This window comes from Leptinotarsa decemlineata, unplaced genomic scaffold (assembly GCF_025532065.1).
Source record: "Leptinotarsa decemlineata unplaced genomic scaffold, Ldec_3_MD MMD2_tig00026354_RagTag_RagTag, whole genome shotgun sequence".
In the NCBI taxonomy this organism is placed as follows: domain Eukaryota; kingdom Metazoa; phylum Arthropoda; class Insecta; order Coleoptera; family Chrysomelidae; genus Leptinotarsa; species Leptinotarsa decemlineata.
This window is the reverse complement of record NW_027412702.1, coordinates 15,410,145-15,428,807: the sequence shown is the minus strand read 5'-3', so window position 1 is coordinate 15,428,807 and position 18,663 is coordinate 15,410,145. Positions and strand designations below refer to the sequence as shown.

The following is an 18,663-nucleotide window of genomic DNA, read 5'->3' as shown; positions in this document are numbered from 1 at the left end:
TAATTTCAGTTTATTCACTTAAGTGTTACTTTTAGATAATTTTTTTTTAATTTTTTATAGATTTTTTCAGGGGTTTCAAACGAATTTATATCATATTAGACAATGGAAGTCCGAACTAATGAAATTCACCACGGAACATTGTCAACCAGCTTCAAAGAAAACTCAACTCTTATTATTCATTAGGATCAATAACAGGACTAGGAACAGGGGAATCTGGCAATATTATTCACTGATGATAGACTGAAACATGTCGAAAGCGTTTACCTCCTCTTAGGTTCTTGGAGAGGGAAATATTATCTTCCGGATCACAAATGAACATTTGAAATCAGAAATGACCTTTCACAGATACTTTCACGAATCCTAGCCACTGAGTCAGATTGGATGTATATGAAAATGAAAATTTTCATGACAATAAAAACCAAATATCTAAAGTTTCATGTATCTCTCTGTTGATATCGTGTGTTCCCAACACATTATTTTCGTCAGCCTCAATTCAAATATTTTCAAGTGCATTATATAAAAATCATAAAACATAACATAGGTAATAGCTGTGTATATCAATTGCATTCCACTGTGTTTACTATAAGTGTTTTAAATTGTTATAAATGAAGTGTTGAAGAATAAATAACGGAACAAGGAGGGAAGTCATTTTAATGCGACACCTTCCGTCCTACCCAATAACTTGAGATGATATTTGGAGCTGAGTAATTACTTTTAGAGAGGCGAGAGTTTGAAAGCAGATTGAAAGTCTCTATCAGAAGAAAGGATTCAGGTTTAAAAGCTATCATAACGTCAGGTACTAATGTAAAGTGGAGTGAATTCTGAAGTGGGTTTTACGTTCGTTTATTCATTTCATCGAAAATCTTTATTAGCTTTCCTCCTGAATGATACGTGATATTGTGAAACCGAAACATCGATTTACGAGGATTCCATTACGCGGTTCTCCAGCATGATCACCTCTCAATTACGCTATCTTGTCAACTTACCATTTTCCAAAGTTCCTTCGATTTTGGGACATCCCATTGTTGCATTAGTTCCAGGTTGAGTAGAAGGCCAGCATTTCCATTTGTCGCACACTTCCGGGCACCATCCTGAAAGTTAATAACTCATAAGCGTTTTGTTCCACAAATACAATACAAAATAAAAAATTAATTAATCAATTCAGTTCATTGTATGATTTTCACTATAAAGGGTTTTACAAAAACGATAGAGAATCTATTGGACGGAAATATCAATCCAGTAGAGAAAAAGGAAATATTAAACTTGTTTACGGTTTGTTTGTCACAGAATCACTTCCAATTCAATAACATTTTTACTCATCCTGCAAAGGTATCATAATGGGAACAGTTAGTCCTATTCTGGCAGAGATGTTCATGGACAATTTGGAGAAAAAAATGCACAGTTACCCACTGGTAAGAATTTTCGTGTATTGGTATAGATATGTGGATAATATCTTGGTATGTTTCACAGGAACGGACAGACAGTTGAGTAAATTTTTGAATTTCATCAATTCTCTCCACCCTTCTATCACATTCACTATGGAGATGGAAAAAGACGACTCTATGAATTGTTTGGACTTGGCAATAACAAAAGTTAACAACAAACATGATTTTTCAATTTATCGTAAACCGGCACATACAGATATTATCATTCATAATTCGTCCACCCGCTCGTATTAGCACATAGTAGCAGCTTTCAACAATATGATCCACAGACTGAAAAATGTGCTCTTGTCAGAGGTAGAGAACTGAACATAAAACAAATAGCCGTGACAATGATTACGATAGCAGTCTAACACACTATTCATTATCAAAAAAGTTATACAGCCAAGCTTTGAAAGAAGTTTACCCAATTCGAAGAGAAGATGATGAAAGTTATTGCTTAACCTACTTAGGCCAACTTACTACAAATATTTCATATTTTCTGCACAACAAAGGTGTAAATATTGCTTTCAGAACCAATAAAAACATAGGCATGCACATTAAGAATAACAAATATTAAAGTTTATTTTCAGAAAAATCGGGAGTGTAAGTATAAATTATCATGTGGGTCATGTCCGAAGTTTTATATAAGTCAAACTGAAAGAACATTCAAAGCCTGCATGAAGGAACACAAAAATAGTTTCCAGAATGGAAACATAACTTCCACATTTAATCACAGAGGGACATAAGTTCAACCATGAATTCAAGTCCATCCATTTCCAGAAGGAAGGTTTGAAACTAGAAACCTGTTGAAGAGTATGGAAATGAACAAATTCATAAACTCTCGAAATGTTATGAACGATCAAACTTAACTAAATAATTCCCCATCATTGAATCTGTTCATCTCCAGGTCAGAAAAAAGTATACTTACGCTACTTTCGAAAAAAAATTTTCATATAGTTATTGAATTCATACCTGACCTTTTCAGATTTTTTCAAAGAGAGAAAGTAGGCTTTCTACTACTCCATCTGATACAAAAAAATGGATGAGAGAATCTTCCAAAGAAAGGAAGGAAGTAATCAATTTGAAAATAAACTCTATACATGGATGTGTAGATCATGCAAAGAAGTAACTTTCAGACACAAACTGAAAGAAAGTCCTCCTGAAACAGCTACTTTCATATAAACATTGAATTACACGAAAGAAAAAAATTCTTTCGAAACAAATACTTCTATATGAACAGTGAATTATACAGAAGAAACTTTTCTCTACTCAGTTTGTATTTCAAACATTCGTTGTGGAATAAAAGATGGAGTAGTAGAAAGCCAAAAACTTTCTTTCCAAAAATGAATCACTCCTAAAAATATAACCCCTTCAATTCAGATTTGATTGTCTTTACAATCAAAAGAATAGATCAATTGAAATAACCGTTGGGAAACAATTCAACATTGTATATTAGACCAAGTTCGTGTGATAGACTTTCTCGCACTACAATCGCGGAATACAATAATTCTAGAAGATGATAATTGTACGACCAGCTGTGAGATGTATTATTGCTATATTAAAATATATAAGTCAAAATATAAAAAAAACGATAATAATATCAATCACACTTCCAATATTATAATTTGCTTTTCGTTGTAGCAAAAAGGTAACCCGTTTTTGTTGGTAACTTTCACCTCTTGTGTTATAGACGGAAGAGCTTTTCAATTTGCAAATCTCATACACCATTGAATTAGATCACGTTGCGTTCGGTAACCAATAGATCACTTCCATTGAGGAAAGTGAGAATTGTTAACGAAATGAAATGATTCTCATATTGGAAATTCGCAAATTCTGAAGTTAGACAGAATTCTTCTATTCGCAAGTTGAGTTCAATTTCATATCCTGTAATCCATCAGAATTTCCAACAAGTTTCTATTCACTTTTCAAATTTTCATGGTAAGTTCGTCATGATCAAATCTAGGACCCCTACTATTCAATATGTTCATTAATGATATCGTAGCTGAGATTGATGTCAATTTCCTTTTATACTCAGATGACTTGAAACTCTATCACAATATAACATGTTCTAATGATTGCGAACGTCTCGCCCTAAATTTAAATCGCGTTGCTACATGGTGTCGAAAAAATAATCTATCTCTCAACATATCGAAATGTAATGTAATGTCTCACTCACTAAAAACCAACCGAAATTTACACAACTACGTAATAAACAATCAAGTTCTGGAGCGTCCTGACACACTCACTGATCTAGGTGTTACTTTTGATTCATCCCTCTCTTTCAATAAACATATTGACACTACTCTAACAACAGCTTATCGCATGTATGGATTCTTAGTTAGAAATACAAAAGACTTCGAAGAAGCTTCAGCACTGAAATTACTTTATTTCACTTTTGTTCGATCTAGGCTGGAATATGCATCTGTCGTGTAGAGTCCTCACTATCAGGTTCATATAAATCAACTAGAAGCCCTACAGAGGCGCTTCCTAAACGCTTTTAAACTTGAAGGCACGTATCCTACTACAGGAATACCCTATTGTGAATTGCTTGTAACTCACAATTTTTGTAGTCTCGAGGTGAGGCGTAAATATTATTCATTTTTTTCTTTATTCAGGGCCGTAAACAATATCATCACCTGCTCTCAACTGTTACATATGTTGAATTTTTGGATTCCTAGATGGTCATCTAAGAATACTGTCACATTTTATCTCAACACTCCGCGTACAAATATAATGAAAAAATCTCCAATTTATACAATGTGCGATACCTCTAATTCTGTTAGTCGTGTCCTAGATTATACAAATCAAAAAAATTTTTTTAGCTAACTGACAGTTCTGTTTTTATTTTTTTATATAGATTCACATTGTCATTGTTACTCCTTATTATGTAATTGGGTTCATCCTGTAGAATAGTTTATGAAATAAATAAATAAATGAATAAAATGATCGCTTATTTGCAGAGAGCAACTTCACCCTCACCGATTTTGAAATACCATCATTATCATTTTGTGGAGTGATAATTTCTCATCTGTTTCTGTTTCTGTTTTTCCGTTAACCAGCTGTCGCACCCCTACGAACGATAACCCTCAGAAGTCGAAACTTGTGCGAGCTAAGGACTAACAAGGTTAAATCGCGTCGTTACTTAACGCGTAACGTTACAATACTTCAATATTTCAATTACTCTATTTTCGACGTTATAGCATTGTTATACATAAAGTTCATTCTTTTCAGCTAATTTCTTTCATCGATCTTGGAGAATTCGATCAAAACTTTATTATGACGAAAGAATATTGAAAAATCTTCATAGGAAAGATTCTTCTTTGAATCTTTGTAATTGTCATCAAAGTGATCACTATTGGGGATAAATTCCATGACAGTTCAGAAAAAATGAAGACAAGCAGGCTTTTTCTTGTCAAACTTGTTCCATCTTGAGGTTATTTTATCTGCAGAAAACTTCATATTTCATTTTTAGAAGTTCGCAATACTTGCTCCTTCTCACTTCGCATTTCTATTGATGTATGATTCATATCTCGACCCTCCTATCATAATAATACCAATTTTCTCGCTGTCGTAGAGTTTAAAAGTCACATATTACCGGGAAGTATCGGATTTCACAGCTTGCAAATCCTTCCAAGCGCTCTGATTATCTACTGCATTCGATCCAATACGCATATCATGTTCAACATGTAATTCCCACAGAATTATGATGGAATCGGCCGATACTTGATGAAAATCCATAACTAACGTATTCCAAAAACACTTTATTGTGAGATTTTCACTAAATTTAGTGAAAATCTCACACTTTATTCCAAAAACACTTTATTGTGAGATTTTCACTAAATTTAGTGAAAATCTCACAATAAAGTGTTTTTGGAATACGTTTCCCACAGAATTGTATAGTTAACAGATTAGATTCCATCAGGTCTATCCCATCCATATATAGTTGAAGTTGAATTCCAATCGTTCGTAAAATCTAGCATTGGAATTATTTTCTATTGAAACATTCACAACTAACGGTAATAATTCGGTAAAATTACAAACCGAGTTTCAAATTATGAAACCAGAATCGTTGTCATTCCAAAAGTATTCATTTCAAAGTTGGAATTTGCAAATATGAGCACTTTGTTTCTTTCAGACATATCGACTTTCACGAAAATATATCTCCGAATAGTTATCATTTCATACTATCTGTAGTGGTTTTCTTTCTACCCATGATAATGATTGAATGATTTTCACAATAAATTTTATTTGAAATGCGTTTCACTACACGGTAGCTTCATCAGTTGGACTGGTGGTGCAAGTCCTGATTCAAGTTATTATTATAACGTTGAATCTGACTGATTTGAGTTGAATATTGTCTGAATTGATTGAAGAGAACATATACTCTGGGACTGATGTCTCAATAAATAGATCTTCAATAAGATTCTTGCGGAAGTACGGTTCAATTGATTTATTTTCATGTTATAGATGAGATAACTTGAACAAAAAAGTCTTCCTTGTCAAGGTATTGCTAAAAATTTGTCTAGAGTTAGCCTTGTATAATACACATATGGAAATAATCTGGGGATTTTGACTACCTACTTTTCGTTGGAATTCAAAATATTTCAGTTTTTTTTTTGTGAAAAAAATGTCGAATATTTTAACATTTCAATAAGTCAATTTCACTAGTTCATTACAAATAATTACAAAAATATAATAATTCGATAGGACATGTGAAAAAAACAATCAGAATATTGGATAAACTTAAGTACTTTCAACAGAACTTGAAGCTAGTAAAGAAAATGTCCTCCGGGGCTATTCAAAACGGCTCGACATCTTCTGGGCAAACTTGAAATCAAATTGTCATGGTTTCTTTGGGGTATTGCCTGCCAGCCGGTTGGAGGGCCTCAAACAGATCTAGGCGATTCTGAAAGTTGCCACGGCTTCTCATTTCCCTTCTCTGGACGGTAGCCGGTCGGGACGGATGGCAGCCGGTCGGTTCGACGTGGGTGCTTTCACTCACTCAAATCGACCTCCGTGTTAGTCGCTGGTTCAAGCCCCAGGCTGAACAATTGATTTTCACTTGCCATTGTCCAACCCGTGTTAGGAATCACACGTTAAAAGGTGAGACCGCGTTAGTCCTTAGCTCGCACAAGTTACAACTCATAAGGGTTGTCGTTCATAGAGGTGCGACAGCTGATTACCGACAAAACAGATTTAACAGATTCAAAACAGACAGATATGCCATGCATGCTCTATTTCTCTATTAGGTTGGGATTTGGTGATTTGTGTAGACCCATTACTTTGCAGGAACTGGTTAACCGATTTCGCAACGTGTGATCGATCATGCATCAGCAGAAAATTGTGACCAAATACCAACTTGAAAATATTTTTCATAGAACGATGTCCGTTCTTTCTCCAAAACTTATACCGCCTCATACCATAATCATTCCTCCTATGTGAGAATGCACTTCCTGAACATTTGCCAGTGCCGCTTCATTGCCTGGTCTTCTCCAGACCCTTAAATCCGGATAGACTCCAAATCGAGATTATCCTAAGAAAAGCACAGAACCCATTCCTCATCAGTCCACGCAATATTATTTCAGCTCACAGTAAACGGTTGGCTAGATTGTTCCTGTTTAAGGCCAGAACACACCTATCATACACCCTTCAGATCCGACTCCCATCATACAGTCGGACGAGTGTCTGAGAGGAAAATAGTACTTTAGTCCGAATAGAGTAGTTCACATGGTTCCAATACGTGGCCAACCCCGCTCCAACCCGACTCCGATCCTGCATTCGATCATGATCTGATGGTGCAGTCTATTTGTTCTCCAGCTGCGGGATGGGTATCGCTTGGAGTTTGTATGATATTTGAGTTTCTTGTTCTCTTCAAATTAAATTAAAAAAATGTCATTACAACCGGAGCAGCTCATTGAACAAGTCAGAAAATATCCAGCTCTGTATGACCAGACTAAAGAGCTGTATCGCTGTTCTCTATGAGAGCTCTCCGATTTTCCTTATCTTCTTCTTCCAAACAGAGTGCCTTGATGGCTAAATCGCAGTTGTTAAAATTCCTAAACATTTTGCTTTGAGGACCTTCCTGGATATTGTTTGAATCGACGAGAGTGGCAAGTGTATCAAGCCGGAGTGGTAAATCGGAAAGAAGTCGGAAGCATGTATGGCAAGTGTGATTAGCAACTGGCGATCCTGCACCGATCCGCTTTTGGGGCAAAATCAAACCAGAGTCGGATCGGAGAGGTGTATGAAGAAGTGTGTCCCGGCCTTTAGACGTTGAATTCTAAGCAGCGGCTGTTGGGACCTTAAATCGTCCTCACGCAATCGATGTATCATCACCGTTCGTGAAGAAACATTTACGTTATGTGCCTGTTGGAGTTGCATTTGGAGATCTTGTGCCGTTATGGTGACGTTTGCTCTCGCAGATAATTGTAAAACCGGTCTTGCACTGGGTTAGTTTTGCGATGCTGACCATTATGCCCTTCGGCCATGTTTTCCGTTTCGGGATACAGTGCGTTCAATTGGGATATCACACTTTGGGTGGTACCTAACTCATTTCACAACAACCACCTGACGCATTCCTGCTTGAAGCATCCCCGCATCCCTCAATATTTCATCACGCGATAAAGAATACCTTTCTGCTATCATTTGAATACAATTAAATTGCATAAGAATAATTTCGATAGAAAGTTGAAACGACATCAAACATTATCACACGTGTTCAATACGCAGTACGATTATCATTCTTCGTCGATAAATAAACAAACCAAGAAGACCATATGATACCTCAACTGAAAACAAAAACTGACTGAAACAGAGAAAATACACAGGAATAAATATAAAATTTCTCACTAAATCTGAATAAACGGGATATGCAACAACACAGAATCCATTTTTGCTGAGATCAGCAATATTCCTAGATTTTTTTCCAGTAGTTTCGTTGAAAATCAAATATAACATCTGAATAATGACGCATTGAATTATTGTTGTTTTTCTCACGTTGATTTCCCCATGTAACTATTGTTTTTGCAGTTTTCAAATTCTGTGAGCTGATGATCACAATATAGTTATTTGCATCTTTCCACACCTGAAAACAACTCGCTAAAAATTATGGTAGAAACTGACTAAAATTCGTTGTGAAATGAACCAACCTCACTTAAGAATCCCAAGATTTGTAAAAGTCTGCTGAAATGTGGAAAAGTTCATTTCAAAAAATACAGGGTGTAACTGAATAAGTGTAAAACATTTGAGGAAGTGATTCCCCATCGAAAAAAAGATAGGATCTTTCATATAAAGAAACTTCATTGGAGCATCCCTTGTTAAGATACAGCCCCTTAAAGGGGGTACATTAAATTTGTATAACAATTTTTTTCACAAGCACTGAAAAAGTTACAATATTGAAATTAACCAGACGTTTTGTACTACCAAAAAGACAGTAATTTATTTGGTTTACTCCATGGTTGGAGTATGTAACTTTTATAATGTATTTCCAAAGTAACTTTTTGTTCCATTATTTGTTTACCATTTGAAATTTTATTTCCGATAGCCTGTTTCATTCTAAACAAAAAATGTCTCTTGGGTTTTTTGTCCAAAATAAACCAGTTCGCAGCAAAAAACTATTTTACGAACAACTACAGAGATACATCGTCATAAATGCGAACTGGATTTATTGTTATTTTGTAGTTAGTACCTGCATTAAACGATTAAAGGGTAATAAACAAAACTAATTTCAGACATTACGCATGCGTCTAGACGTCGGCGTATTGAGCCACGTATTCGCTCAAATATTCCTGGAGTCTCTCTGATTACCCTGCACCCTGTCCTCTACATCGCGAACAGGAGTACGATAAACCAAATGCTGTAAATGGCCCCAGATAGAGAAATCGAGAGGATTGAGGTCCGGGGATCGAGCGGGCCAGATCTGTGATCCTCCTCGACCTATCCACTGATTTGCATATGTTTCAGTTAAATGCAGACGTGCTACTTGACCAAAATGGGCGGGGGCCCCAGCATGCATAAAAAACATATCCCTTCTGACGCCAAAAGGAACTTCCTCCAGCAGTACTGGATTCACTTCTCTTGAAAATTGAACGTATGCCTCTCCATTTAATCGAGGAGATAAAAAATGAGGCCCAATTAAAGCCACACGTTAAGAGAAAACTGTTCTTGATGGTTAGTTTCGACAATAGCGTGAGGGTTTTCATCAGCCCATATGTGGTAATTATGAAAATTAATAATCTTGTCCCGAGAAGAACTACATTCGTCTGTGAATTCTATCATCTTCAGAAAGTCACAATTTATTCTAATCAGCATCCTATTGCAAAATTCAAGACGGTTCAGAAAGTCTCGAGGTAACAGTGCCTGTACTCGTTGCAAATGGTAAGGGTATAAGAGTTGTTCCTTTAAAATTCGAAATACCGTCATATGATCAACATTTAGCTGGAAATCAATCTTTCTAGTACTGGTAGTAGGTTGTTCTTCAATCAAATTAAGTACTGCTTCCTCGAGCTGTGGTGTTCGTACTTCTCGATGGCGACCACAATCCTGTGCTCTTTTGTCGAATGAACCATATTGTCGTAATTGTTGATGAAGTCGAGCAAATATTCTATGTGAAGGATGCTGCCATTGAGGATACATTTCAGCATATATTCTAGAAGCTTCTAACCCATTCCCCTGCGACAGACCGTAAACTCAATGCATATCAGCCATTTCCTCATTTGTGTATGCCATTTTAATAATAATAATAGCCATTTAAAGTAACAAATTGAGAACAGAACAACAACACACAATAAGTAATAAGTCAATTTCAAAAATTCACAAACTGACAGCGTCATACCAATTTAATTGTCACTATCGCTAATACCGACCTACTAGATAGATTAGTTTCGTATTTTCGCATTTATGACGATGTATCTCTGTAGTTGTTCGTAAAATAATTTTTTGCTGCGAACTGGTTTATTTTGGGCAAAAATCCAAGAGACATTTTTTATTTAGAATAAAACAGGCTATTGGAAATGAATTTTTAAATGGTAAACAAATAATAAGACAAAAATTTACATTGGAAATAAATTTTAGGGGTTGCGTTTTACACCCCTCACAACCATGGGGTAAACCAAATAAATTTCGGGTTAAGTGTCTTTTTGGTAGTACGATACGTAAGGTCGATTTCAATATTGTATCTTCTTCAGTGCTTGTGAAAAAAATTGTTATACAAATTATATGTACCCCCTTTAAAAGGATGTATCTTAACAAGGGATGCTTCAATAAAGTTTATTCATATGAAAGATCGTATCTTTTTTTCGATGGGGAATCACCTTCTTGAATGTTTTACACTTATTTAGTTACACCCTGTATAAAATGAAAGAATGGAAAAAATAGAGATACATACAAAATAACATTACATCGTTGTTACAGCATAAGCTTTTCATAAGGTCTAACGCTTCAGCAGGTCCTCATGTATTCGTTCAACAATCATACTCATTAAGTCTAACCTGAGTCGCTCACAAAATGATTGAACCATACCATGATTTCGGTTATACGTAATTCTTACATATCAAGGGGATATATTCAGGAGATATGTTTTCGAATGCAATGGAAATCATTGTCATGCAAGAAATTGTGTTAACATCCGTTATGATTGCTAGAATCGTTTAGATACAGAAGTTGGTATTTGGTATTGTTGGATCCCATATCAAGTACTGTATATTCAGCATCACTGATTGAGAGGAGCAATTTTTGACAGATTCAATGTCGTCCGTTAATGCATTGCATTGGCGAAAAATTCAGTATCGTCAGCAAAGAAAGATGCATTCGTTCAGAGATCCGAGATCCATGATAGAAGTTTCAAATAGTAGTAGCCCCATCACGAATCTTTGGGGCACTCCACCTTCTGAAAGTTCTCCATAGATGCTCACCCTGCAACTTTTATTCAAAAGGAAGTTTCAACGCACTGTAGTTCGCATCGTACTTCAACGTAATTTGGCTTGCACAGTAATCTTTTGCGAAGCAACAGCCTCCGTCAAGAGCTCTTGTCCATTGGTCGACACACTCTAATAAATTCGTCGTTATATTTTTTTCATGCAAACTCATTTGGCAATAGTTCTGTAGAGACACCATCGAAGGCAACATGTAATCACTTCCACTTACTTGAAGCTTGTCCTTTGAGAAAGTTCTCCGGTAATGTATTCGTGATTCAGGCTAGCAACGTTGATGAGATATATGGTGCCGTTTGGTGTTGGACCACGTATACGTTGTTTTTGGACTCTGGTTTCAACTAATAATATGACAATTGAAATGACGATGAAAGGATGAATTACGAATCACGTTTGGCGGTCGATGTTGAAGCTTGATTTTCCAAGCTTCCAAGTTTTCCGCCGAGCGAAGACTAGTTAATTTTTGATTTCCGACACGATTATTTTCTTCGTCTTGCTTTCACCCACTCAGGCTTATCCTTGAAGGACAGTCAAGTCTAGCAATGCATTCATGGTCTAGCCTTGCACCACTGACGAGACCAATGTTGGATCACGGATACCTCATTTTCGGACTTTACTTCCAAATAGTTGCCTTTCAGTGAAAGGTGAAGGAAAAAATAGCAGAGGATTCTTTTTCGGTGATTTACGTTGAAGTTTGCAAATGACCGCCTTGGGGAACCTTTCTCATCTTTGATATAAGATTATGTTTTCTGTGGATCCCATTGATGGCGCCTTTATAAGGAAAGATTTCATCGCCTCAGGCTCACTAAGGGTTTTGTTTCAAGGACACTTGAGTACTGCAATACATTTGTGGTTCAATCTAATACCAATTATGAGACCTGAGATGGGTCGAGAAGTAACTGTGTGATATGAAACCGGGGAATTATTCAGTAACCTGTCGTATTCATAAATTTTGTCTACGAATTGAAAAGTCAGTGGAATAAATGAAATTATCACACTTAGCTGTCTCAGGTGGTAAAATTATTTCATTGTCAACTCAATTTTCATTGATTATTGTACCAAAATTCATGATTACAAGTTTTTCGGATTGAAACTTCAGTTTGCTCAGCAAACTATTGATTCAGCTCTGTTAATTTGTTAGATCGAGGAAGTTAAAACCCAAAAAATGTTGCAGTGCCTTGGAAAAAAAGGAATATAATTTGATTATGGTTTTCTTTAAAATATTGTAATCCAACCACAAAACTGAATTTTTGAGTCAATATATGTATCTTGAAGGAATGACACTATAGTAACCGAAATGTAATTTTTTTTTTTTTTGAGAATGTAATTTTTTATTTCCATGTTAATATACAATTTGTTGTATGACATACATAATTAATAAATTTCAATTATCTTGAATGAGTAACTTTCACCTAGACATTGAAATGCCTGTATTGTGATCTGTTACTCACCAAGATAAGAGCTCAGTAAGTACATTTTATAAAATAATAAAAAAATATGATAATATTATAATAATTCATGGTGATACGATTAGTGAGAAAGAGAAAAAAATAAACCTTTTTTTTTCCAAACTCTGAGGAAACAAAAACAAAAAAAAAAAAAAAAAAAAAAATACAATATACAAATACAATATACAACAATATACAAATGGTATAGGAGTTGCTATTCAATGTGTAAAATTCTTTTTTATTCCTTTTAGTATATGTCAAATTTTTGAGGGTTTTCGATTATGAATTGTTTGAGCTTTTGTTTGAATTTATTAATTCCTTTGATAATTTTCAATTCTACTGGGAGTATGTTGTATAATTTCGGACCATAATAAAACACGAATCTTTGTGTATGGCTTTTCTTGTATAGAGGTATTTTGATATTTAAATTCTCGATTGCTCTAGTTCTTACCGTTATACGTGTTGAGTAATTACTAAATTTCGGGAACATCCATATTAGACACAGGTAACTGTATAATGATCTTACGTTTAGTAATTTAGTCTCTTGATATAAATGATCCGTTGAAAATCGTCTATTTTTTTTCAAAATTATTTTCAAAATTGAGTTCTGTGTTATTTGTAAGCTGTTAATGTGGTTGTCGAAAGTACCCCCCCATGATGTCATGCAATATCTTATAATGGATTCTGCCAAAGACTGATATATTAATAATAAGTTTTTTTTAGATAGAATATCTCTGAGATTATAAAATTTACGCATGAGTAGCCTCATCCTTTGTATTACATATGAAATTTGTTTGTCCCATCTCATATGTTGATCAATAACAAGACCCAAATATTTAATGGATACAGTTTTTTCTATTATCGGGCATTTACAATTGTAATTTTTTGTGCAGGTCATTTTGTGTAATTTCAGTTCATTAATATGCGGCTGATCATCTGAATTTAGTGAAAAAGCCATAAATTTTGTTTTATTCACATTTAGACTCAATAGATTATTATTCAGCCAAAGAAGAATTTTTCTCACATTGATTTCAGCAGTTTCATAGACTGTATCCCAACTATCACCAGTAAAGATCAAGGCCGTATCATCAGCATAACACACTATATGACCGTGAAATTCATTAATTTGTGTAATTGCGTTTATGTAAACAAGAAAAAGAATCGGGCCAAGTACTGTACCCTGGGGTATTCCAACATTGATTTGTAATGTTGTACTGAGCTTGCTACCAATTTTAACAGTTTGAGTCCGTTCTTTTAAATAATTCTGCATTAGTTGCAGAGCATGACCTCTAATACCATAATTACACAATTTTTGGAGTAGGATTTCATGTGACACAGTATCGAACGCCTTTGCCAAGTCCATAAATACCGCAAGACATTTCGAAGACTTGTCCAAGGCCCCTACTGTTTGTTCTACGAAGTCGAGCACGGCATTTTCTGTATTCGATTTGTTTATGAACCCGAATTGTTGTTGTGTTATTACCTGATGTTTACTAAAGAAATCCATTATTCGATTTTTGACAGATTGCTCGAATAGTTTCGCAAAATTATTGATGACAGAAATTGGTCGGTAATTGCATATTTCACTTTGACTTCCAGATTTAAAGACTGGAGTTATTCTACTAACTTTCCACTGAGACGGTACATTACCCTTTTTGTAACACAAGTTAATCAAATGAACTAGTGGTTTCAATAGGTATTGATGTATATGTTTTATCAGTTTGCTAGTTATTTCGTCAGGACCTGGTGCACTATAGTTTTTTAACTTAGAAATTAGACATATTATTTCATTTTCTGTCACTGGTTCGAAAAATAAGGAGGATGCTACCTTGGTATCATTTAAAAAGTTTTTGGGTAGGTCACATTTTTCAATTTTTTTTGCCATATTTGCACCTACACTATGAAAAAAGTTATTGAACAGATTAGCTTTTTCTTCATTACAACTTACGGTTTCACCATTTCCTTTATTGATTGTTGTGCTTTCTACATTATTTCTATTTGCATCCATGTTTGTGATATCTTTGATTATTTTCCAAGTTTGTTTACAGTTACCATTAACCTCTTGTAGTTTATTTTTATAATAATCATTTTTTGTTCGTTTTATTAAGTTATTGAGTTTATTTCTATAGTCCTTATATTTTCTTTCATTTTCTTGAGTATTTTTAAGCAGAAATGTTTTTTTTAGGCTATCCCTCGTTTTAATCGACTGTTATCCAAGGTTTTAGCTTTTTGTTTCTTTTGTTATTTATAATGTTCTTCAAAATATTCAAGTGAACTAAAATAAAACTCAAATAATAATGACCCACTTTACTGCTTACAACGACACAATTACAAAATGAGATGATTTCAACGCCTCCTCCTTCTGAGTGACTTTCTTCTAGATGGTCTTTTGCTCCTCTTTCTGCTTCTTCCTTTTCTACCTTTCTTTCCACCTTTTCTACCTCTTCGTCTCCTTCTTCTCGCTTGTATGACGGAGTATTTTCGCCCTTTCGAAGAATTCAACCCTCTCATGCCTCTCATTATGTTCCCAAGAACATATCTAGAAAAAAATAGTCGATTTCAATCATTGTTGCGGCATTTGTCAATATAATAATAACTATTTCCAATACTAATAATTTTGCATCACGTTATAAAAAATACTAGAAATCGTTCAGAAAATGTTCGAAAATCAATCAATCAGCTCTGTATATCCTACCCTCAGCTTATGACAGCTGTCAAAATAAATTTGATATCTCATCAAGTGAATTTTCCAAATTAGGTGGAAGGTCTTACCTGTTATTTCTCTTGGAAACAGCACCAAATGCCAATGCCTTCTGAAGGGTGTTGTTCAGCCTCATCATGTTATATGGAGAATTGGGATACTCTTCCTTGATGTAATCGTGTATCTTCTTGAGGGTGACCCCTCTGGAGTTTCCGAGTTTTTTGATGGTGGAAAGGACGATCATCGCCACCCGGCGTGTCGTCACGGGTGCAGCATTGGACATTTTTCACGATATAATTTTGATGAAATCACGAAATTTAAATGTCACTTCAGTTTAATTTCAGAATTGTCATTTGAAACAAATTTAAACAAGGATCTGTTACCCTGGAAGCGTCATGGGTCCTCTTCGAATATTTCAGCTCGGTCAAAGATTGGAGATGAGAAACTGGGAATTTCATATGTACATAATGATATGAGATAGTAGGGACAATTTTACTTTATGGGATACTCACGGATTCTCGCGATTTTTTCTGTGATGATACTACGTGATGGTAAGAATTCAGAATACTTTTTACTTTTTGTCGAACTCAATTAGTTTTCGAGGTATAGCCTGTCGAAGTGTGTATGATGTCATATTTTACCTTTTTTTTGAGCAATAAACGATTGCAATTCACATATTTTTTATTCAACACATCTTTTTCCATATCATCGCACTTTTATCTAACCCTCTTCATCCACTCATTGCCAAATTTCTTGAAATTATATCGAAATTCCATAATTTGTCACACGCTAACTCAACCTAACCTAACCCGACCTAACCTAACCATACTTTTAAATTTCAAAAAACTATGTATCCTCAACATCTAACCTGACCTCCGAATTCTAAAAGGAACGTATTTTCGAATAGTGAAACTTAATACAATTTATAAAAAATGATTTGTATGCACCCACTGACATAACCTATAAGTTTATGTCGATGTGTACACCTGACAATTTATGAAATTTTATTCTAATTTCAGGAAACTCGGCAAAAAGTGATTGAAATGGGATAGAAAAAGGTGCGATGATATGAAAAAAGTTGTTGCATAGAACTGGCCGATACTTGATGAAAATCCATATTTATAAAACTAATAAATAGAGTTTATTCTATGATTTTCACTATAAGAGTTTTACAAAAACCGCGACACGTGTTTCGCTATACAATAGCTTCTTCAAGCATAACTGAGAGTTACTTCTAAATTACAACCTCATATACTATAAGCTAGTACCTATGCGTCTACCTAAGTAATAAATCTACCTGAAAAATATACCTGAAAAAGTCAGGTATCAATACATTTTTCGAATGCGAATGCGAATGAACAGATTCAAAATGAATTATTCAATTCAGTTTGATCGTTCATGAGATGTTGAGTTTTTGAATTTGTTAATTTCCATACTCTCCAACAGGTTAAGTTTCAAACCTTTCTTCTGGAAATGGAGGGGATCATATTCATGGTTGAACTCATGTCCTTCTGAGATTAGATGACTGGCATATGTGGAATTTAATTTTCCGTTCTGAAAACTATATTTGTGTTCCTTTATGCGGGTTTTGAACGTTCTTCCGGTTTGACCTATATAGAACATCGGACATGACCCCCACGATAATTTATACACTCCTGATTTTTCTGAAACTGAACTTTTATCTTCGTTATTTTTAATGTGCATGCCCAAGTTGTTATAGATAGATAGAAAAAATGATAGAAACATCTTGCCAACATCTATCTTGAAGTGGTTCATACAAAAATTTTATATAAACTCCACTACATTGAATTTCAAGTCCTAGACTCGGATATTCGTGATAAAGTCAATGGTATCATACATAAGAAGTTTTAAACCCAGATTTGTCAATCTCACGAACACTAGTTTCACGGAACAGGAAACTCATCTATTAGAAAAAGGTCTCAATTACAATATTAAACCCAACATAAATTAGACGAATTTAGAAGTCTTGGGAATTGATACAGATATCGCGTTGATGGGAACATGCTAGGCCAATAAACACATTGCTGCAGAAATTTTAAAATCTGAAAAGATGCATAAAGGTATGTTCAATCCGAACTTGAAACTAGTGAAATCCATAAAAGAGAAATTGGCAGAAGATAACATTGTTTTTACGCGAGCTGATAAAAGCAAAACGGTCATAGCCATGAACAAAGAAGAATACGTGGAGAAGACTTTAGACTTTCTAAATGCTGGCATGTACGATAGTCTCAGAAACGACCCCACCCATTTATATCAGAAAGAAGTATGATGAAAACACAACCAGTGAGCACGTAATATTATTTCATTTTGTGAAACGTGGCTCAAAAATGATGAAACCAATTTTGTGTGTGAACACTATTAGTATCATTATTCAATCCTACAAAAGTAACAAATGACTAATGGTAGCTTTAATATATGTACATATACAAAATTACACTGTTCAACAATATTTCAACTGTTTTTTGCCACATGAAAACTGTGATCAAATTTTGAATCTACCAAGGCCACCAACCAATAATGTATCAATGAAAAAAATGACACATCAGGTTTTCCTTCGACATCAAAACATATATTTTCATGAGAAATGCAAAAATAAACTACACTCAGAAAAAATAATCACTTGATGTACAATAAATACTTATGATTTTCGTGAATATTTGGCTTCTGGTAGGTCCCTTCTAAGTTTTCAACAATAATCTGCTAGCATTCCTGGACTCCATTCCCCTTGATAACGCTTCTCCATGAGGCAAATATTCTGATGAAACCACCCTTCTTGTTCGTCACTCACAGCACCCAAATTTGCGGAAAAAAATCCAGATGAGAGCCTAACATATGTATTTTCAACGACATATTACACCCCGAAGCATTATATGACATTATAAGTCCATGTCTTTATAATTTTACGCTTCATGATACCCTAGGAAATTTTGGACAACATTCACTGATCATTTCCAGGTGATGTTTTTCTTATTATTTAGTTTTTTTTCAAAGCTCTCATTCTTTATTGGCAATTGTGGGCCTACAAACATTCTCTCTTTGATTTTTGCGTCACTGCGTTTGGGATATTTCTCTTTCAGATATAAAAATCCACAACCATCTTTGCGCATAGCTTTTACAAATTTTTTTATCAGACCTAGCTT

The 18,663-nt window shown here is 34.8% G+C and overlaps 2 protein-coding genes across 3 annotated transcripts in view; both read right to left on the bottom strand.

Annotated features, from left to right (window-relative positions):
- Positions 1-18,663, bottom strand: part of Pdfr (Pigment-dispersing factor receptor) — a 204,470-nt gene that overhangs the window by 84,847 nt on the left and 100,960 nt on the right. For both annotated transcript variants that reach the window (XM_074184423.1, XM_074184422.1), the window contains exon 3: positions 987-1,091. In XM_074184423.1, coding sequence (XP_074040524.1) covers positions 987-1,091 — 105 coding nt within the window. The remainder of the gene's footprint in view (positions 1-986; positions 1,092-18,663) is intronic.
- On the bottom strand, positions 15,094-15,880 carry LOC111503081 (uncharacterized). The gene is made up of 2 exons (XM_023157298.2): positions 15,574-15,880; positions 15,094-15,340 (listed from the first exon to the last, which is right to left on the bottom strand). Exons 1-2 carry the CDS (start codon positions 15,783-15,785, stop codon positions 15,148-15,150), a joined length of 405 nt encoding a protein of 134 aa, XP_023013066.1. The 5' UTR covers positions 15,786-15,880; the 3' UTR covers positions 15,094-15,147.

What these genes read in the sequence shown, in the direction of transcription:
- LOC111503081 (XM_023157298.2), bottom strand. Translation starts at nt 15,785, where the DNA reads ATGTCCAATGCTGCACCCGTGACGACACGCCGGGTGGCGATGATCGTC. An exon ending in GTTTCCAAGAGAAATAACAG is followed by an intron (nt 15,341 to 15,573) that starts GTAAGACCTTCC and finishes ATTTTTTTCTAG; the next exon opens with ATATGTTCTTGGGAACATAA.